At 44.5% G+C, this 19,070-nt stretch overlaps 1 protein-coding gene across 1 annotated transcript in view; it reads right to left on the bottom strand.

The window, feature by feature from the left end:
• Positions 1 to 19,070, bottom strand: part of LOC122797632 (integrator complex subunit 8-like) — a 1,436,218-nt gene that overhangs the window by 1,063,711 nt on the left and 353,437 nt on the right. Inside the window, exon 6 of the mRNA XM_044066176.1 lies at positions 15,358 to 15,428. Coding sequence (XP_043922111.1) covers positions 15,358 to 15,428 — 71 coding nt within the window. The remainder of the gene's footprint in view (positions 1 to 15,357; positions 15,429 to 19,070) is intronic.

Genomic DNA, 19,070 nt, shown 5'->3' with positions numbered 1-19,070 from the left:
TTCCTTGTACTTGATTCCAAGCACAGAATATCTTCCATTTGTCCGCATAAGATTTTCTAGTACTAGGCTTTCCGGCTTCCAAAATGACATCCATCACAACTTTACTGAGAGGTGCCGTTCGTATGATTACATGATTAGCCATTCTGCCAGGTTCAGAGTCTGTAGTTGATTGTGCAGGATCTGATTGTTTTGCTGGGACTGTAGTTGTGGTCTTTGAGGCAAGGTCCAAGCTGGGTATTGAGACAAGTTCCTTAGGATTGGGTACCAGTATTGGTGGGGCCAGTCCGGGGCAATTAATATCGTTGGCTTCTCTTGAATGACTTTTAGGAGTACTCTGGGTAGAAGAGGCAGAGGAGGGAAGGCATAAACTGACAGATTTTTCCAAATGAAGGATAGGGCGTCCACTTTCCATGCTTGTCTGTGATGAGTCCTTATGCAGAATCTTTTCAATTGATAATTTTGAGGAGAGGCAAATAGATCTATGTCTGGGCTCCCCCATTTCTCTGTTATCATGCTGAAGACTTGTGGATTTAGTTTCCACTCGTAAGGATTCATAAGGTTTCTGCATAAATCGTCTGCCAGAGTGTTCTGTTTTCCTGGCAGGAATTGAGCTTGAAGATTTATTTGGTAGGTCAAAGCTGTCCCCCACAGTGCCATGGCTAATCTGCAAAGGGGGTATGAGTGTGTGCCCCCTTGCTTGTTTATATACCACATAGCTGTGGTGTTGTCAGTCTTTATCAGTAGTTGTCCTGGATGAAGTAAGTCCTTGAAGGCTGTTAGGGCACAGGGCATTTTGAACAGCTAGCATCTCTTTCTGGTTGATATGTAGATGCATTTGATTTGGTGCCCATATGCCCTGAATGCATCTTCCTGCCATGTGGGCCCCCCAGGCATAATCTGATGCATCTGTTGTTAAGGTTTGGCTGGCAGGGGATAGAGTGAATGGCCGTCCCATGTTTTGGTGACAGGCCTTTGCCCACCATAGAAACTCCTGTTGCAGGCAGGGGATGACAGGAATCATTGTTTCCAGACTGTGTGAATGATGACTCCATAAACTTTTTAGGTACAACTGAAGTTTCCTCATATGCAGTCTTGCATATGGAATTAGTAGGATGCAGGATGCCATGAAGCCCAGAGCCTGCAGAATTTGTCTTGCAGAAGACTGGGTTTTTGTTGCCATCAGTTTGAAGTAAGTAGTCAGTTGCCTTTGTTTGTCTGGCATGAGGTAAGCTATCTGGGCAGTTGTATGCAAGCTTGCACCCAGGAATATTATATTTTGAGAGGGTACCAGTTGTGATTTCTTTTCTTTTATTGTGTACTCTAGGCATGCTAGAAGCCTGTTCACAAACGACAGGTGTCGTAGAAGAGTGTCCTTGCTCTCTGCTTGAATGAGACAGTCGTCCAAGTAAGGATATATTTGAATACTTTTGTCTTCAAAATGCAATTACTGGTGCCAAGCACTCTGTAAAGACCCTGGGCGCAGTAGAGAAGCCAAAGGGCAGTGCAGAGAATTGGTAATGCTTTAAGCCAGCCTTGAATCTGAGGTATCTTCTGCAAGACTGTCTTACTGGGACATGCAGGTATGCCTCTTTTAAGTCTAAAGTCACCAGCCAAGCATTCTTGCCCAGCATGGGCAGAAGCTGTTGCAAAGTGAGTATTTTGAATTTTGGAATGTCCAGAAATGTGTTCAAAATCGATAAATCCAGTATTGACCGCCAGGCCTTGTCCTTGCTGGGTACCAAGAACAGTCTTGAGTAAAAATCTTGTCCTTTTTCCTGTTCTGGTACTATCTGAATGGCCCCCATATCCATGAGGGACGTAACCTGTTTCTGTGCCTCTGCCCATTGTTTTTTTGGGAGGTCTGGCCAACCATTTGTCATTGGCAGAGTGTGGAAATGGAATCTGTATCCCTGTGATACGATGTTCAGTACCCACTTGTCCTGGGTTATTAACTGCCAATTTTGAGCAAAAAGTGCTAATTTTCTCCCTATGGGTGCTGTCAAAAGATAAGTGCTTGGTGTAGGCAGAGGGAGGTCATTGGGATTGCTTTCTGTAGGTTTGCGCTTTAGCTCCTCCAGATTTGGAGGTGGATGCGCCCCATTGCTTTGACCTGTATGAATCTTGAGCCTGGTTCCTGGAACCCTTAGGGTGTCTGGATTTGCCCCTTTGAGCTCTGTCTGACACAGGAAAGGACCAATTTTTTGTAGGCCAGTGTCTACTGAATCTAGGTGGCTGCACTTGTATGAAATATTTAACAGTTTGCATAGACTTAGCTTTGTCTTCCATTTTCTTTAAAACCTCTTCTGCCTTAATACAAAACAGAGAATCATGCTGTAAAGGTGCATCTAGCAATTTAACTTTAACATGATCAGGCAGATTTTGTTCCTTTAACCAAGCATGCATCCTAATTACAGAACCAGTAACTGCGGCCCTGTAAGAGGCCTCTAAAGAATCAAAACCACATTGCAAAGTATGCTTTCCAACTTGCTCAGCTGCATGCAATAATTCCTGCAATTCCTTATTTTCTGCACATTCTGAAATCAACATCATTTTCTGTTTCAGCAATCCCATAACATGTTGTTGGTACTTAAGCATATGAAATTGACAGTTTAAGGCCCTAATTGCCAAGGTTGCAGATGTATAAACCTTTTTTCCCCATCTGTCCAGCGCCCTTGAATCTCTGTCGGACGGGGTAGGGTTTTTTGCTGTTGAAGCCTTAACTCCCTTTGGACCCTGTGAAATAGTTTCAGGATCAGCAGCAGGGTTTCTAAATAAAAATTTATGAGAGTCAGGGACCCTGTAATACCTGTCTGGCTTACTGGAAGCCGGAGGTAAAGAGTCAGGGGTCAGGCTTGACTCCGAAAAAACATCATCCACAACATCTAACAGGGGGAATGGCTAAAAACTTGTGCTGACGGAGAAGGAGGAAATCCCTGAGCCTCTTTTTTGATTCTGAGAAGTCTTGACTCTCCCAGTGAAAATGCTCCCTCAAAGTATACAAGGTTTCTCCAAATAAATAATCCTCAGGAGGAGATGCAGATGGAATAGACTCCTCAGCATCAAAATTCTCATAGGGAGGTAAAGATAATTCCTGATCAGAAGAGGAATCAGAAGAAATAGAAACCTGATCTGAAGATTCATAGTCAGTGTCTTGCCTAGGTCTCTTATCTGGAGGGGGATGGGTACCCCCGATCAAGGTAATAAGGTCTTCAGCCATTTTGATCATCTGTTTTTTTAGGCATAGAGGCCTGTGCACGGGGCTCAGGTGTTGGTTTTTTGGTTTTAGAAGGTGTCTTTGCCTTTGGTTTTGCAGCTGTCGTCGGTTTGATATAAAAATGTTGAGGTCTGAATACACCCTCAGAAGCCGGTGCCTGCTCAGCGGCTCCGGACCCATCCGAGGGAGATACATCCGTTGGTCCAATACCTTGAGTATCTTGCGGCATGCCGGACTCCACATGGGTGTCGGTAGAGGCCTGCGACTCGAAGGTAGCGGGTATCAGGGGCTGCGAAAGTGCCTCACTGAGTACCGGCGAACCAACGACTGGCTTAGGAGAAGCTTCGTTGTCGGTTTTGGATCTCGACTGCCTTTCTCTGTCCTTTTCTTTGCATTTTTTATGTACTCCGGTAGTCGGATTGCTATCCGACGACATCTCTGGGTAGTTAAATCTGTTTCCAAAATACTTAGATGCAAAAATATTCCGACGCTTAATAGTGCATTGGTTAAATCTAGCACAAAACCGACAGCTAGGCACGTTGTGATCAGGGCCTAGGCAAGGAATACAGTATAAATGGAAATCCTTATGAGGTATTTGCTTCCCACAAGTAATACAATTATTAACTTTTTCTGACATCAGTAAAAAGCAAGAAAAAAGTTTCCCCAATGGGGTACTTAGCTTTATTGAAGACTTCGGTTCTGAAACTCAAACGTGAATAGTTCAGTAGTCGGCCGACCGGCACTTGCGAAATGCTTCTGCTTCGGGCACCGTGCGGCAAGAAAGACTAAAGAAAATGGCGTCGGCTGCATGTTTTATACCCCTGACACCTGACGTCATGGAAGAGAAGACAGCAACTGAAGCAGGACCCAAGACTTTGGAATTCAGGCTGACTGAGGGCAACCTGCCAGCAGATTACCCAAATGTAATGACTGCAACAGTGAAACACGAAGAACATGTCCCTACTAACCCTCTTTTTAGATTGTGGGTATTCCTGTGTCTCCCATTGTAAATATTCCCTCATGGCATGGAGTGTTTCCCCAAAAGTGATGTCTTCAAGAGGTGAAACTAAAGCCAGATACTCTTCAGAATCTGAATCTTCAAAAGAGGTAAGGAAGGATCCCTCCTCAAAGACATATTCTTCCTGGTCAGAATCTGAATCTGAAACAGGGGGTTCATAGAAAACTTCACGGGTAGGATTCCTCTTCATTTTCCCTGTGAAAGACTCCAAACGGGGGTTGCCTAGCTCAGACTAAGGAGATAAAGTCCTCAGCTAATCTGACCAGGTCTTGCCGATATCCTTGTGCATGGGAGCTGGTAGGCCTAGGTATAGAACCTGAGATAGAACCCTTCTAAGAGGTAGCTCTGGCCTTGGGCCTAGGTAGGTTCGCAATCCTGACACTAGTCTCTTTGTAAGGAAGAACCGATGAAGGCTGATGCCTCAAAGGATCGTCACAGGTAAAAGATGGCTCGTGGGAAGCCGAGGTCTGCTGAGTGACTATGGACCCAACTGACAAACTGAAAACCAAGGCCCATGCAGAAGTTGAGGGACCTGACAGCATGTCGGACTTCTTACAAGTCTTGACAGAGGCTGGCACCATCACCTCAGTCACAGAAAGAGGCTGTGAAAGTGCCTCGGCTTCCTCAGTGATAACAAGACTTGGCGGATGGGGAATGGTTGTCATCCGAGGCCTTAAACTTGGATCTTTTTTTTCCCTGTCTTTCCTACGCTTAGGGAGCTCAACCTCGGGATGACCAGTGGATGCCATTGGACAATGCGAAGTACATGGCAGACTAAGATGTCTAGCTAAGATTTTGGTCCTATGCCTGATACTCCTAGAGTTGAAACTGGGGCAAAAACAGCAATTAGGGACATTGTCATCAATTTCTAAACTGTTTGCCATTTCTTCAGGTGGTCGAAAGATTCTGGGGGGTAGAAGCCCAGTGTAGTTACAATAGTTAAACAGGGGCTTACATGCATTATGTCAACAATCAGTCGCAGCTCCCATGTTCCATTTCTTCAGTGCTTCTAAAAACATCTTGCCAGAGCTGGCTGCTCTCTGAAAGAGCTGTATGACCTATCAATGTAAAAAGAGTGATATGTCAGCAACTAGAAGTGGCCTGGTGAAGCACCTGCTCTTCTGAAGGAATAAAACAGTTACAACTGGGGTAATGGCAATGATACACATTAGGAAGCAGCCAAATATGAAGACTTATATGAAGAGAAAAACTAGGATTTATGATCTCTTTCTGTTAACAGATATATTTTTTCATTCTTATTACCACATTCTTTATATATATTTTCTTTTTGCTGCTCTCCCTCCAGTTTACCATCAGCACGTCCAGGTACTTCTTCATAGTCTCCAAGTCGCCCAAGTCAGCTGTTGCCCTGGAAGTGACCCTACTGCTGGATTCGGTGAAGACACTGAGGCATTCCAATGCACTGTCACACTCCTGCTGAAGACATATTTTTTTCCCCTATGAACAAACCCACCTTGAAATACAGGACATGCAATCATGCAGCCCTGGAATCCTACAGACATCTGCTGATGCATTCCTAATATTTTACAGTGAATACTGAGTCCTGGACCCTTCTCCTGTCCTCAGCATCTGAGAGAGTGTCAGCTATCAACCAGACCCCCACCCCTCGGGGTAGGTAGGATGATAAATTGCCACTCTTTTCCTATTGGTCCAGTCAGGGCTACATCCCACTGCAGCACAGAGTCAGCTTCTCATTACCATGTTCTCTTAATCCTTCTTAGTCTTTGTGTTTCCCCTTCTCTTTCTATTTGTTATGGTCACTTTATGTTTCCCCTTCTCTTTCTATTTGTTATGGTCACTTTATGTTTCCCCTTCTCTTTCTATTTGTTATGGTCACTTTATGTTTCCTCTTCTCTCTCTATTTGTTATGGTCACTTTATGTTTCCTCTTCTCTTTCTATTTGTTATGGTCACTTTATGTTTCCTCTTCTCTATTTGTTATGGTCACTTTATGTTTCCCCTTCTCTTTCTATTTGTTATGGTCACTTTATGTTTCCCCTTCTCTTTCTATTTGTTATGGTCACTTTATGTTTCCCCTTCTCTTTCTATTTGTTATGGTCACTATTTGTTATGGTCACTTTATGTTTCCCCTTCTCTTTCTATTTGTTATGGTCACTTTATGTTTCCCCTTCTCTTTCTGTTTGTTATGGTCACTTTATGTTTCCCCTTCTCTTTCTATTTTTTATGGTTACTTTGCCATTTTACTTGGGAGATTAAAGACTCACTTTTTTGAACATATGTTCATTTTACAACATATGTCAAGAAGGAAAGCTTCCAGAACCTTCTTAATTCTACATATGATGGCTCTGAAGGCACATAGACATCAGTGTCATATTGGCAGGTATAAAATACAAATGACAAAGAAAATAAGGGTCTAATGGAGGTAACCATTTGCAACTTCCCTAAAGAGATAATGAATTAGCATAAAAAAGAAAAATGTATTAAAGTTAGATTATGATTGATATAAGTGACTACTGGGGGAATGACAACGTTTTATTCTTATATACATTACTCACAGAATATCTATTTTTATATGAAAATAAATGCGACTATGGGATAATGAGATGACCTAGACTCACCTGACCAGAAATGCACAAAGCTCTTAAAATATACTTTTGATTTGTTGTGTAAAGTAACACACACCCAGGAAAAATAAATCCCATGTGAACCAACTTTTATAAAATGTGGAAAAATAGAAAAAGAAAACAAAAACAAGATAATAAAACTACTAACTCAAAAAGAAAAAAAAAGAAAGCTTTAGATGGGATTAGTGCAAATTATAAGTATAATAGACAACAGTTTCTGCCCCACATTAAGTTTGTAGATAAGGATTACAATTTAATGTAAAAATGTGTGACAAGGAAAGAAAATGTGTGACAAGAAAAGAAAGTGTGTGACAAGGAAAGAAAATGTGTGACAAGAAAGGAAAATGTGTGACAAGAAAAGAAAATGTGTGACAAGAAAGGAAAATGTGTGACAAGAAAAGAAAATGTGTGACAAGAAAAGAAAATGTGTGACAAGTGTGACAAGAAAGGAAAATGTGTAACAAGAAAAGAAAATGTGTGACAAGAAAGGAAAATGTGCGACAAGAAAGGAAAATGTGCGACAAGAAAAGAAAATGTGTGACAAGAAAAGTGTGACAAGAAAGGAAAATGTGTGACAAGAAAGGAAAATGTGTGACAAGAAAAGAAAATGTACAAGAAAATGTGTGACAAGAAAAGAAAATGTACAAGAAAATGTGTGACAAGAAAAGAAAATGTGTGACAAGAAAAGAAAATGTACAAGAAAATGTGTGACAAAAAAAGAAAATGTGTGACAAGAAAAGTGTGACAAGAAAGGAAAATGTGTGACAAGAAAAGAAAATGTGTGACAAGAAAAGTGTGACAAGAAAGGAAAATGTGTGACAAGAAAAGAAAATGTGTGACAAGATAAGAAAATGTGACAAGATAAGAATGATCTCAGGTTATCCCAAGATGACCAGAAGCAAAGTACAGCCAACTCCAATAACTGAAAAGGAAACTTTTTTTTATGTTGAAGCTGGCATTTTTGAAAGAAAAACTGCTGCAAAGTTAGATGATGCTTCACTGGTTTGTGACCCTGAGCATAGCCCAAAATAAGCAAATGATGTTTTTTTTTCTGGGGGAGGGGGCTTACTTAGTGCTTCTCTTAGTCTGTTATAAGCCACTACAGAACTGAAGTATAAGATGCTAAACTGAAGTCCGCAGCCCTTTCACCACTCAAAGTTCATGACAGAAACTCATTTTGTGTATTACCTTTTAGTCCACAGATATTCATTGAGTGGCTGATGCTCACAAAAGGTTTATACTCATTCAGGAGTCCTGAATAAATGCAAACCTTTCCCGATAATAATTATCTGAAGAATACATTTGGGTAACAGTAAATCAACAGCAACAAAAGGACCCGCTGGGCTGCTGGTTGCTGACCCCCCGCCATATTAAGTGGTATGGAATCTGAATGGACAATTCTTATATTCTGATGTCACCACAACAGACTATTTCAGCTGATTAACAGGTGGAAATATATACCTACGACAGCTCCAGTGCCAGCTAATACTATAACTTATACCTGTGTGTACTACTATAGTTTGAAGTGGAATGACAGTTAATCAAATTAGACAATTCTAAAACATTGAAGGGCTATTATAAATTATCCATAACGATTTAAAGAAAGGGACTGTAGGGTAAAAGCTTCATAGCAGAACTTATTTTGAGCTTTTACTGTTTTCACATTCAATAGACTGCAGCATCCTGTAACACAACCACACTGAGGTCTTTTATTCCATTTCACTAAACAGTTACTGTACAAACTAGAAAATCTTTTAGTTATGTACTTACCATAACTTTAGATGTATGGGATCCATCTCGCCTACATTCTCTACAGATGGGTTCGGAGCCGATCCTCGGCTCCGACTCGGCCGCTATACAATAGAACGCAGTCTCTTATTGGCTGAGTTACCTCATATCCCAGGATGCACCACTACCACTTCCCCAGATCTTGTTTGTCCGCACTCATGCTCACAGAAACATACTATTGTTATAACATTCTCAGTTCTTCAAGAGAGGAAAGAAGTTCAATTTCGGATCGTCCGGTCTCTCCTGGTCTACGAGGCAGGGAGAAGGAGGGTGGTTATTAGGAATGGCAGATGGATCCCATACATCTAAAGTTATGGTAAGTACATAACTAAAAGATGTAATGTGATCCTATCTCTACATTCTCTACAGATGGGACAGCGTCCTAGCACCTAATTCCTGGGTGGCTCACTGGAAAACACTCCTGAGAACTGTGGAACCAAGGAAGCTCGACCCCTGGATGCCACATCTAATTTGTAGTGAGAAATAAAGGTGTGTGAAGATGTCCACGCAGCCGCACAAATGTCACTAATAGAGAGCTTGGAATGAAAAGCTGCCGAAGTGGCCATAGCCCTAGTAGAATGAGCTTTCACTGGAACTATAAGTTCCTTATTTGAGATGAGATAAATATGATTGATACAGTCCCTGATCCACTTGGCAATAGTGACTTTTGTGACTGCTTTGCCTAATCTATTATCCGAAAAGGACACAAACAGTTGATCTGATTTTCGTGCTTTGTGTGTCCTATCCAAATAGAAACGTAATTGTCTGTGTACATCCAAGCTGTGAAAAGTATATTTAGCTCTATTCGAATACTTAGGAAAGAAGACCGGTAGTTCTAGTGATTGTTGTAAACAAAAGTTAGAACAAACCTTTGGTATAAAAGATGGGTTTGGTCTAAGAGATACTCTATCCTTGTGAAATACCAAGTATGGTGGTTTAACACATAGGACTTGAAGTTCTGAAACTCGTCTGGCTGATGTAATAGCAACTAGAAGGGCAGTCTTCCAAGAAAGGAATTTTAGATCACAGGTTGCTGCCGGCTCAAAGGGAGATGAGGTTAATGCACCTAATACCACGTTAAGGTCCCACGGAGGTGCAGGTTGAGATATAGGGGTCGAAGCCAAGCTCCTTTAATAAAGGCTTTGCACAACTTGTTGCTCATTAAAGGAGGTTCCACACTCTCATGAAAATTGGAAATAGCCACCAATTGCACTTTGATGGTAGACACTGAGCAACCTTGGTTGAATAGGGAAGCTAAAAACTTCAGTACTTCTGACACCGAGGCTGTCATCGGGTCTAATCCTCTGAGTTGTGCCCAAATAGCAAACCTCTTCCATTTATTGCTATATATCTTTTTCAGAGAAGTCTTGTGGGCGAAGACAAGATGTGCATGACTTCAGGGGCGAAAGAATGGCTTCTAACTATGGTTGGAAGAGGAGTAGCCAGGCTGCTAACTTCAATGAATGGAGGGACTGATGGAGCTATCCTGACTGATGCGTCAAAAGGTCCGGAACTTGGTCCAGGAACCAAGGACCCTCCAATGCATATTTGTGAAGAAAGGGGAACCAGACTTGTCGAGGCCAGTATGGGGCGATTAATATCATTTTGCTTCCCAAGCGAATCGCCTTCTGAATCGCCTTGGGGAGAAGGGGAACCGGTGGAAAGGCATATAGCAGACCGGAGGGCCAAACGTGGACTAGAGCGTCCTTGGGGATCTCCCCGAACTGGGGTGAGAGTGAAGAAGTGCTGGTATTTCGTTGAGGGACTTGCGAAGAGATCGCAACAAGGAATTCCCCATCTCGTGAAAATCTGCGCTACCACTCTGTCGTTCAAGGACCACTCGTGAGGGGAGAGAATAGTTTTGCTCAGTCTGTCGGCTATCACGTTGGATTTCCCCGGAATGTGCATTGCCACTAGGAAACGCTTGGTAGCAATCGCCCAATCCCATACTTTCATGGCTTCTCTGCAAAGGGGGTAGGACCTGGTCCCTCCTTGCTTGTTCAAGTACCAGACTACCGACATGTTGTCGGAGTGAATGGCAATCGTACCCTGGGGGAGGTGATCGTGCAGTGCTTGCAACGCTAAAAGCACCGCCCTCATCTCCAGGATATTGATGTGGAGAAGACTCTCGTCGGAGTGCCATGTGCCTTGGACCGACCTGTCCAGATAATGTCCCCCCCACCCTGTCTGGGAGGCATCCGTAGTCAACGTGGCAGAGGGGAGTCGGGGAACGAAGGGTCGCCCTAGATTCAGGTTGGAGGAAAGAAGCCACCAACGAAGATCCTGTTTGCACGTGTCTGTGATCAATATGTGGTGACTGAGGGGAAGGTCTTGATAAGACCACTGGACTGATAGGAGCCACTGGAGTATCCTCATGTGCAACCTTGCCAAGGGGACCAGAAGAATGGTGGCTGCCATGGAGCCCAACAGCTGTAGGACCATTCACGCTGGAGCACGACGTCTGAGGAGCAAAGCCTGAACCTGAAGCTGGAGCATTGCTATCCTTTCCGCAGGGAGATAGACTCGCATCTGCCTTGAGTCTATTTCTACACCAATAAACAGAATACGCTGAGATGGCAGCAATACAGATTTTGACCAATTGAAGGTGATTCCTAAGGAGTTGCCTAGTGTGATAGTGGCTGCTAGGTTTTCCAAGAGTAGATGCCTGGAGGTGGCAGTTAGGAGCCAGTCGCCTAGGTATGGAAACACCTGGAATCCTAGACTTCTCAGGTGAGCAGTCACCACCGCCAAACATTTGGTGAACACCCTGGGGGCTGTGGTGAGACCAAAGGGCAGTGCTCGGAACTGGAAATGACTGTCTCCTAGGCTGAAGCGTAAGTGTCTCCTCGACGCCTGATCTATCGGAATGTGATAGTAGGCGTCTTTGAGATCTATGGAGCACATCCAAACACCTTTCTCCAAAAGCGGAAGAATGGATTGCAAAGTGACCATCTGGAATTTGGACTTTTTCACAAATCGGTTTAGTTTGCTGAGATCCAAAATGGGTCTCAAGTCCCCGGTCTTTTTTGGCACCAAAAAGAATCTTGAGTAAGTCCCTGATCCAGCCTGGTCTGCGGGGACAGGTTGGATGACCCCTTTTTGAAGCAGCTTTGATATTTCGTTGGCTGCATGATCCCGTTGACTGGGTGGCGGGTCCGGGATTCTTTGGACTGGTGGGGGGGGTTGAGAAAAGGGTATGGAGAAACCTCCGGTGATGATTCAAAGCACCCATTGGTCCTGAGTAATATTTTCCCAGGCCTTTAGGTGTCTCGAAAAGCGACCCCCGACTGGCTCTGGAGCTGCACAGTCGGGTAATCCTTCAGGGATGCTGGAAGGAGGAGGAGCCACGAAAGGACTCGCGGTCTCCAGTGTTGCGGGGGCCTCCGCCACCTCTGGGACGGCGTCTCCCTGAAAAATTTCCCCCTCCTCTGCCTCTAGAAGGGGAATCGCTCTGCTGCGACGAGTAAGGCTTTTGAGACTTCACGGAACCACATTTTCCTCTTCTTGAGCCTTGGGATAAGGTCTGAAGGGAGTGGAAAACCGGGCTCCTACGGCAGTTAAAGTCTTACCCTCCTGTTCACAGCGAGTCAATGTGTCCTTTACCTTGGGTCCAAACAGTGAGGACCCATCAAAGGGGGCATCGGCAAAGGAAGACTTAAAGGCCTCTGCAAAGTGACACAGGCGTAGCCAGGCTTGCCTCCGTGAGAGCAACACCTGTTCCGCCGCTCTGCTCCTTCGGCCGCATAAGAAATGAGCCTCATGGACGAGTTAGATAATGAAGACAGGGTAGCCAACTGGGAGTTAACCGTCTGGGTCAACTGCTCAGGTAAGTTACCAGAGAGGGTATCCAAAAGCTCCTTGATCAGATCCCTCTGTAGTCTGGTGAAATGTGTCAGGTAATTCAGAGACCTTAATGTAAAGGCCGCTGAAGAAAGTGCGCTTGCGTGCACGATCCATGCTCCTAGACTCTTTATTAGGAGGATGGACGGACGTCGAAGCCTCTGCCACATCTTGTTGGGTGGCAGATGCCACCACCATAGCATCTACAGCCACGCCCTTCGATAGAAAGTCCTTATCCGGGGGAGCCGAAAGGAATTTATTGGGGCGAGCTGGCACCGGTTCAACAGAATCTGGGTGTTCCCACGCCCTTCGAGAGATCAAATCCAGAAGCTCATCGAAGGGCAGAGACATCCAGGAGGCAGAGGGCTGAGCAACGAAGGCCTTGAGGTAAACAGACTCCTCAGCAGAAGGGGGTTTGGACTGCCAGTCGCCTCGTTGCTTGAGGATCTCTAAGATGTCCGCAAAGGAGACATCTTCAGAGGACGACTTTGGAGACCCCTCCGCATCATCGAGGTCGGTATCCGAGGTGAGAGACTCATCAGGGGAGTCTACGTGTTTCCTCTTACACTGTTTCTTCCTGGGAGGTTCCTCCGAAAGCATGTCGGAGGGACCTCCAGGAAGAAGGGAACCCCCAATGGGGTAACCTCAGGCCCAGGGCCCCGCTGTCGTGAGACAGGGGATTGCAAAGGCCAGTCTCCATGCCCAGGGAAGGTGGTGGTGAAATGGTCGAAGTGGCCACAGAGGATTTGGCCAAGGCACTCCTCATGGCATCGGCTGGACCCCAGAGTCCTGGGATGGTTCAACCCCGAGGCCATTAACGGCAGTCGGAACCCCTGCAGCCGACGACCGAGGGAGGCTCGGAACCAAAGGATCGGGCCCGCCGGGCCGACAGAGGAGGTCCACAGATCAACCCCAACCCGAGGGACGGGGTTGGAGTTAGAGTCGGAACCGACCCGATAACCTCCACCGGTTCCACCAACACCGACTCCAATGGCGCCGAAGCTGTTGGAGGAGGAATCGATGTAGCAGGATGGGAGATCGGCTCCAGAGCCAACTGGGCTGGAGCCGAGATCAACTTTGCAAAGTCTGGAGACTGAAAAAGCCTTTGAAGCACCCTAAGTCCGAATCGGACATCCTCGATGACCGAGAAGAGACCGACCGGGTCCGAGTCGACTTCTCCGCCCGGAAGACTGGGGACCGGCCCGTAAGGTTCGAGAAGTATCGGTGCCGAGGAGACTCCACTACAACTGCAATTTCCCTCGAGCCGATGTGGACTTCGCACCGGGAAGAGTCTGAGCGGGCAACCCCATCGGTTCGAAGGCAGTGGAGCCGATGAAGGTGACTCGCCTCTTGACGCCCGAGCTCGACTCAAACCAGAGGAGTCGGCTGGAGACATCGAGGCAGACTGTTCCGCCCTCGGCTCCGAAGTCCGTGGAGCCGACGGAGAAGCCTGCCGAGACTTTTTGCTGCCGGATCCGACGGGCTGGTCGGAGCCGAAGACTTTTTCTTCTTCGAAGGTGAAGAAGAAGAAGATAGGGCTTCTTCAAAGGAAGGGGTAATAAGCCCTTTCAAGATCAACTCTTGGAGGACGCGAGAGGAAAAAGCGTGGCAAACGCTACAGGACTCCTGAAGATGCTTCGGACCCAAACAATAGACACATAAAGAATGGTCATCTGTAATAGACATTTTATAACTACATTTAGAACACTTTTTAAACCCTGATGGTCTATGCTCTTTAGACATGGTTATATAAACAATAAACAATAAACACAGACTATCAAAAAACAAAGTTAGCACACAGACAACCTAGACTCTAACTAAAACGCCTAGGGTAGGGCTAGGCCCCTCTAACTTAAACGGGACCGTTAATTACCACAAAAAAACACAATTTACCACAAGAAAATATCACAAACCAATCACACAACAACAAATAGCTGTTAAAACAGCTTTTGGGTAAGTTTTGACCAAAATTCAGACAGAAAAATTTCTGACTAAAGATACTTAGCTCAGCCAAGTCCGACACCACGTCTATGCTGAAAAGCGGCAAATGAGATCTGGGGAAGTGGTAGTGGTGCATCCTGGGATATGAGGTAACTCAGCCAATAAGAGACTGCGTTCTATTGTACAGCGGCCGAGTCGGAGTCGAGGATCGGCTCCGAACCCATCTGTAGAGAATGTAGGCGAGATAGGATCACATTACATCTGAATTTTAGACTAAGATACTGTAATTGACATACCATAGAGAGAAAGGAGGAGGATAATGTAACTAAATGCCATATTAACAGATGGGAAGAGAGACATTGAGTTCTGAAGGGCCCAGCATAGAGACTAACCCAATCTAGACCACGGTGGAAAGGAGGATGAGAATGTAACTAAATGCCATACTAACAGATGGGAAGAGAGACATTGAGTTCTAAAGGGCTCAGCATAGAGACTAACCCAATCTAGAACATGGTGGAAAGGAGGAGGAGAATGTAACTAAATGCCATACTAACAGATGGGAAGAGGGACATTGAGTTCTAAAGGGCTCAGCATAGAGACTAACCCAATCTAGAACATGGTGGAAAGGAGGAGGAGAATGTAACTAAATGCCATACTAACAGATGGGAAGAGAGACATTGAGTTCTAAAGGGCTCAACAGAGACTAACTCAATCTAGAACATGGTGGAAAACAGTGAAAGGTGCGTCACTGAAAGCAATGCAAAACGCTATTAAACTTCAGATATAGTTATAGGCTTACTACAGACTACAAACACATTTCTCAGCTTTTGAGGAGTCTAGTGTCACTAACTATATGGTCCATAAGTTTAATAAGTTGCTATTTCACTTATCTGACCCAAAGAATGCAACCTAATGGGAGGGAAAAATGTGCCGTTTAGAAGTACTACTTACTTCAGAAAAACTGCCATATTCCTTTTCTCAATCTCTGATGCCAGCTCTAACCGCAAAGATTTTGAGCATGCCTAGGGAAAAGTAAACAGAATTGAGGAAAAATAAAGTTTGAGATTTCTGAATATTGGGATCACATTACCAACATTAGATCAGAAAACCACACAAACACTAAAGTCTTGATAAAAGGAAAACTATAACACCCAAGTGCAATTCAGAAGTATTACAGGGTTCATCATCTTCATAAGTGCAACTCCAACATAACAGCCTGAGTACCATGGTAACTTTACAGAAACTATCAAGTGAAACACCTACTTACATACTGCCAAAGCAATAACATTATGCTACACGAGATATAAATAAAATTGTGCACACCTTCATAGCAGCTCTTACATATCACATCTTGACATTGTTTTTTTTTGCACTTCTTGCCTCTGTTGTCTGCTGATCATAGGGTCATAGGAGATAACTAGGATAACAGCTTAAAAGTCCTTACAAATCTACCCATTGCTACCTAAATTTTACCCAATTTTTTATCCCTAGGGGCTAGAGGATGGCTTAAGTTTGTGCCTATGCCTCTGAGCATTTTACAGACTACCCCTGTCCATAAGAGACATTGGTATCACCCCAGGGGTGAATTTATGATTCCCCATCCATTGATCCAAACTACGTTTGAAGAGCACCAGGAAAGGGTTCTCTCCTTCATATGAATAGGAAGGCTGTTCCAGGGAAAGGGTAATCTCTGAGACACATATTTGCCTCTCCATCATGTTTTGTTCAAGTCACAGACCAGGTTTAGATCTTCAGATCTGGTGACCCCCGTGCTGTTTGTACTGTGAATGTGCAACATTTCCATCAGGGCTGGATTTTAAGTGCCTTGTATATTAGGTATAGATAATCCTTTAATAGTCAGTATGAAACAGATTAAAGGGATAGGGCTTTTACGCTATCTACATAAGACACGTTGTTTACTCCATTTTATTTTTGTGAGCAACTTCTGAGGCCACTCCAGATGTTGCAAGTACCTGGTCAAGTACATGCCAAAAGGTACATTGCACTCGATTATTGGTCTGATGAAGGCCAACTACAGTGGAACTATAACTTCCTTGGATCTGATAACCATACCTTTCTAAGATGTGCCACATGGAAGAATTTCCTCACCACTGTGAGCACATGACAATCATACTATCTATCTGTGTACCTAGATCTCTCACCTTTGAGTCCACTCTTAGGGGTGTGCTATTAATGTTGTAATTTGCAGGGGTAGTTGACTCCATAAAAGATATGATTAAACATTTTTTTTTGCATTTAGTTTTAGGCCATCATCAAGGAGCACAAGCACAGCACCAGGGCCAGTGGTGGAATGGATAACGTGTTTGACTACAGATCAAAGACAGCAGGTTCAGCTCCTGCTTGACTCGGTTGACACATTTTTCCATGGCCTCCAACACCTGTCCTACGCGGACAGGCTCAAATCACTACCACTCTACTTGCTATCATACATATTGCTCAGAGGTGATCTCTCTCCCATCTACAAGGCAATATTGGACCCTGCCCTACTAGAGATGCTCCACATCCATAAGTCTAACTCCTTGCACATAAACTGCTCGATAGGCCTAAATCTAATATGCAACATCAACAAAACCTGCTGGAGAGACAGGTTTGTCTACCAGAGGCTGCCCCGTCTCTGGAACAGATTTCCCACACATGTCAAACAGAGTACCTCACTAACCCTCTTCAAGTGCAACCTTGATGAGTGGATGGAAAACCACAAAGTTGTCTCAGGGTTACACCTCTGTCCCTCACTGACAGGGGCAACAGGTGCTGAGTGAGGTTTCTTTTTTGGGGATAAACTCTTGGCTAGGCTTGTAAGGGCCACAGGGCCATTAGCCTAGTAACCTCCTATGATCCTATGGCTCTGGCACCAACCATTTGCCTCAGTCAAACCCTTCTGAATGACATCTACACTGTTGGGGGGGATTCAATAAATTATTCCAACTTGTAGTCGTTGGCGAACTTAGACAGTCAAATGCATTCTACATTAGCTTTGACTTCAGAGAAGTATTTTATGAACAGGAGAAGTCCTAGCACTGAGCCCTGTGGCACGCCACTAATAACTGGTCTGGTCCCAGCACTACTCCTGTGGCACACCACTAGTAACTGGTCTGGTCCCAGCACTGAGCCCTGTGGCACACCACTAGTAACTGGTCTGGTCCCAGCACTGAGCCCTGTGGCACACGACGAGTAACTGGTTTGGTCCTAGCACTACTCCTGTGGCACACCACTAGTAACTGGTCTGGTCCAAGCACTGAGCCCTGTGGCACACCACTAGTAACTGGCCTCTTGCTGGATCTGGATTCACCCATTCCAACATGTGTCCTGTCCTTGAGTCATTTGGCATTCCATCTGGTGACATACGGATTTATGCCCAGTTTTGTGAGTTTATCTATAATACCCAAGTGGAGAACTGTGTCAAATGCTTGAACCAGGTCAAAACAGGCATAGTGTACTGTTTTACTCTCATCCGTGGTCTTAGTGACTTTATGTAGGTGCTATGCACTGTTTTACTCTCGTCCATAGCCTTAGTGACTTTATGTAGGTGCTATGTACTGTTTTACTCTCGGCCATGGTCTTAGTGACTTTATGTAGGTGCTATGTACTGTTTTACTCTTGTCCATGGTCTTAGTGACTTTATGTAGGTGGTATGTACTGTTTTACTCTCCTCCGTGGTCTTAGTGACTTTATGTAGGTGCTATGTACTGTTTTACTCTCATCCGTGGTCTTAGTGACTTTATGCAGGTGCTATGTACTGTTTTACTCTCGTCCATGGCCTTAGTGACTTTATGTAGGTGCTATGTACTGTTTTACTCTCGTCCGTGGCCTTAGTGACTTTATGTAGGTGCTATGTACTGTTTTACTCTCATCCGTGGCCTTAGTGACTTTATGTAGGTGCTATGTACTGTTTTACTCTCGTCCGTGGTCTTAGTGACTTTATGTAGGTGCTATGTACTGTTTTACTCTCGTCCGTGGTCTTAGTGACTTTATGTAGGTGCTATGTACTGTTTTACTCTCGTCCATGGCCTTAGTGACTTTATGTAGGTGCTATGTACTGTTTTACTCTCGTCCATGGTCTTAGTGACTTTATGTAGGTGCTATGTACTGTTTTACTCTCATCCATGGTCTTAGTGACTTTCTCAAAGAAATCCACCAGACTCAGCAGGCATGAACTGCCCTTGACAAAGCCAAACTAACTCTCCTACGTCATTTATCACGTCCATGATGATTCTTTACATGGTCTTACATTATTTTTTACATGGCCTTGCATACAAGACTAATAAAACGTATGGGTCTGTAATTTCCCGGGTCTGTTGATGGCTCCCCTTTATGTAGAGGGGGGACTGTTGCTGTCCTCACTCCACTGGGACTACGTCACTATGGAAGCTGTGGTTAAATAGAGATCCTAGTGGGCCTGACAGATCTTGTTTCAAGCTACTTAAGAAGCATCCTGGGATACTGTTGGGACTAATCAAAGCAGTGCTTTTTAGCTGTAGAGAGTGCAATGGTGACGTGTTCTTTTGTGATAACTAGTAGAGGAATGCTGGAGGGTATTTCTTGTGAAGTAACTGTAGGTGATGGGGAGGTGAAATCTGAGATTAATTTATCGGCCAGCAGATTTACTGTATCTTCTGGTTAAGTACTGAATCACTGAATCCCCA

This window comes from Protopterus annectens, chromosome 3.part1, assembly GCF_019279795.1.
Source record: "Protopterus annectens isolate FY-2018-M chromosome 3.part1, PAN1.0, whole genome shotgun sequence".
NCBI lineage: Eukaryota > Metazoa > Chordata > Ceratodontiformes > Protopteridae > Protopterus > Protopterus annectens.
This window is presented reverse-complemented; position numbering and strand designations above follow the sequence as displayed.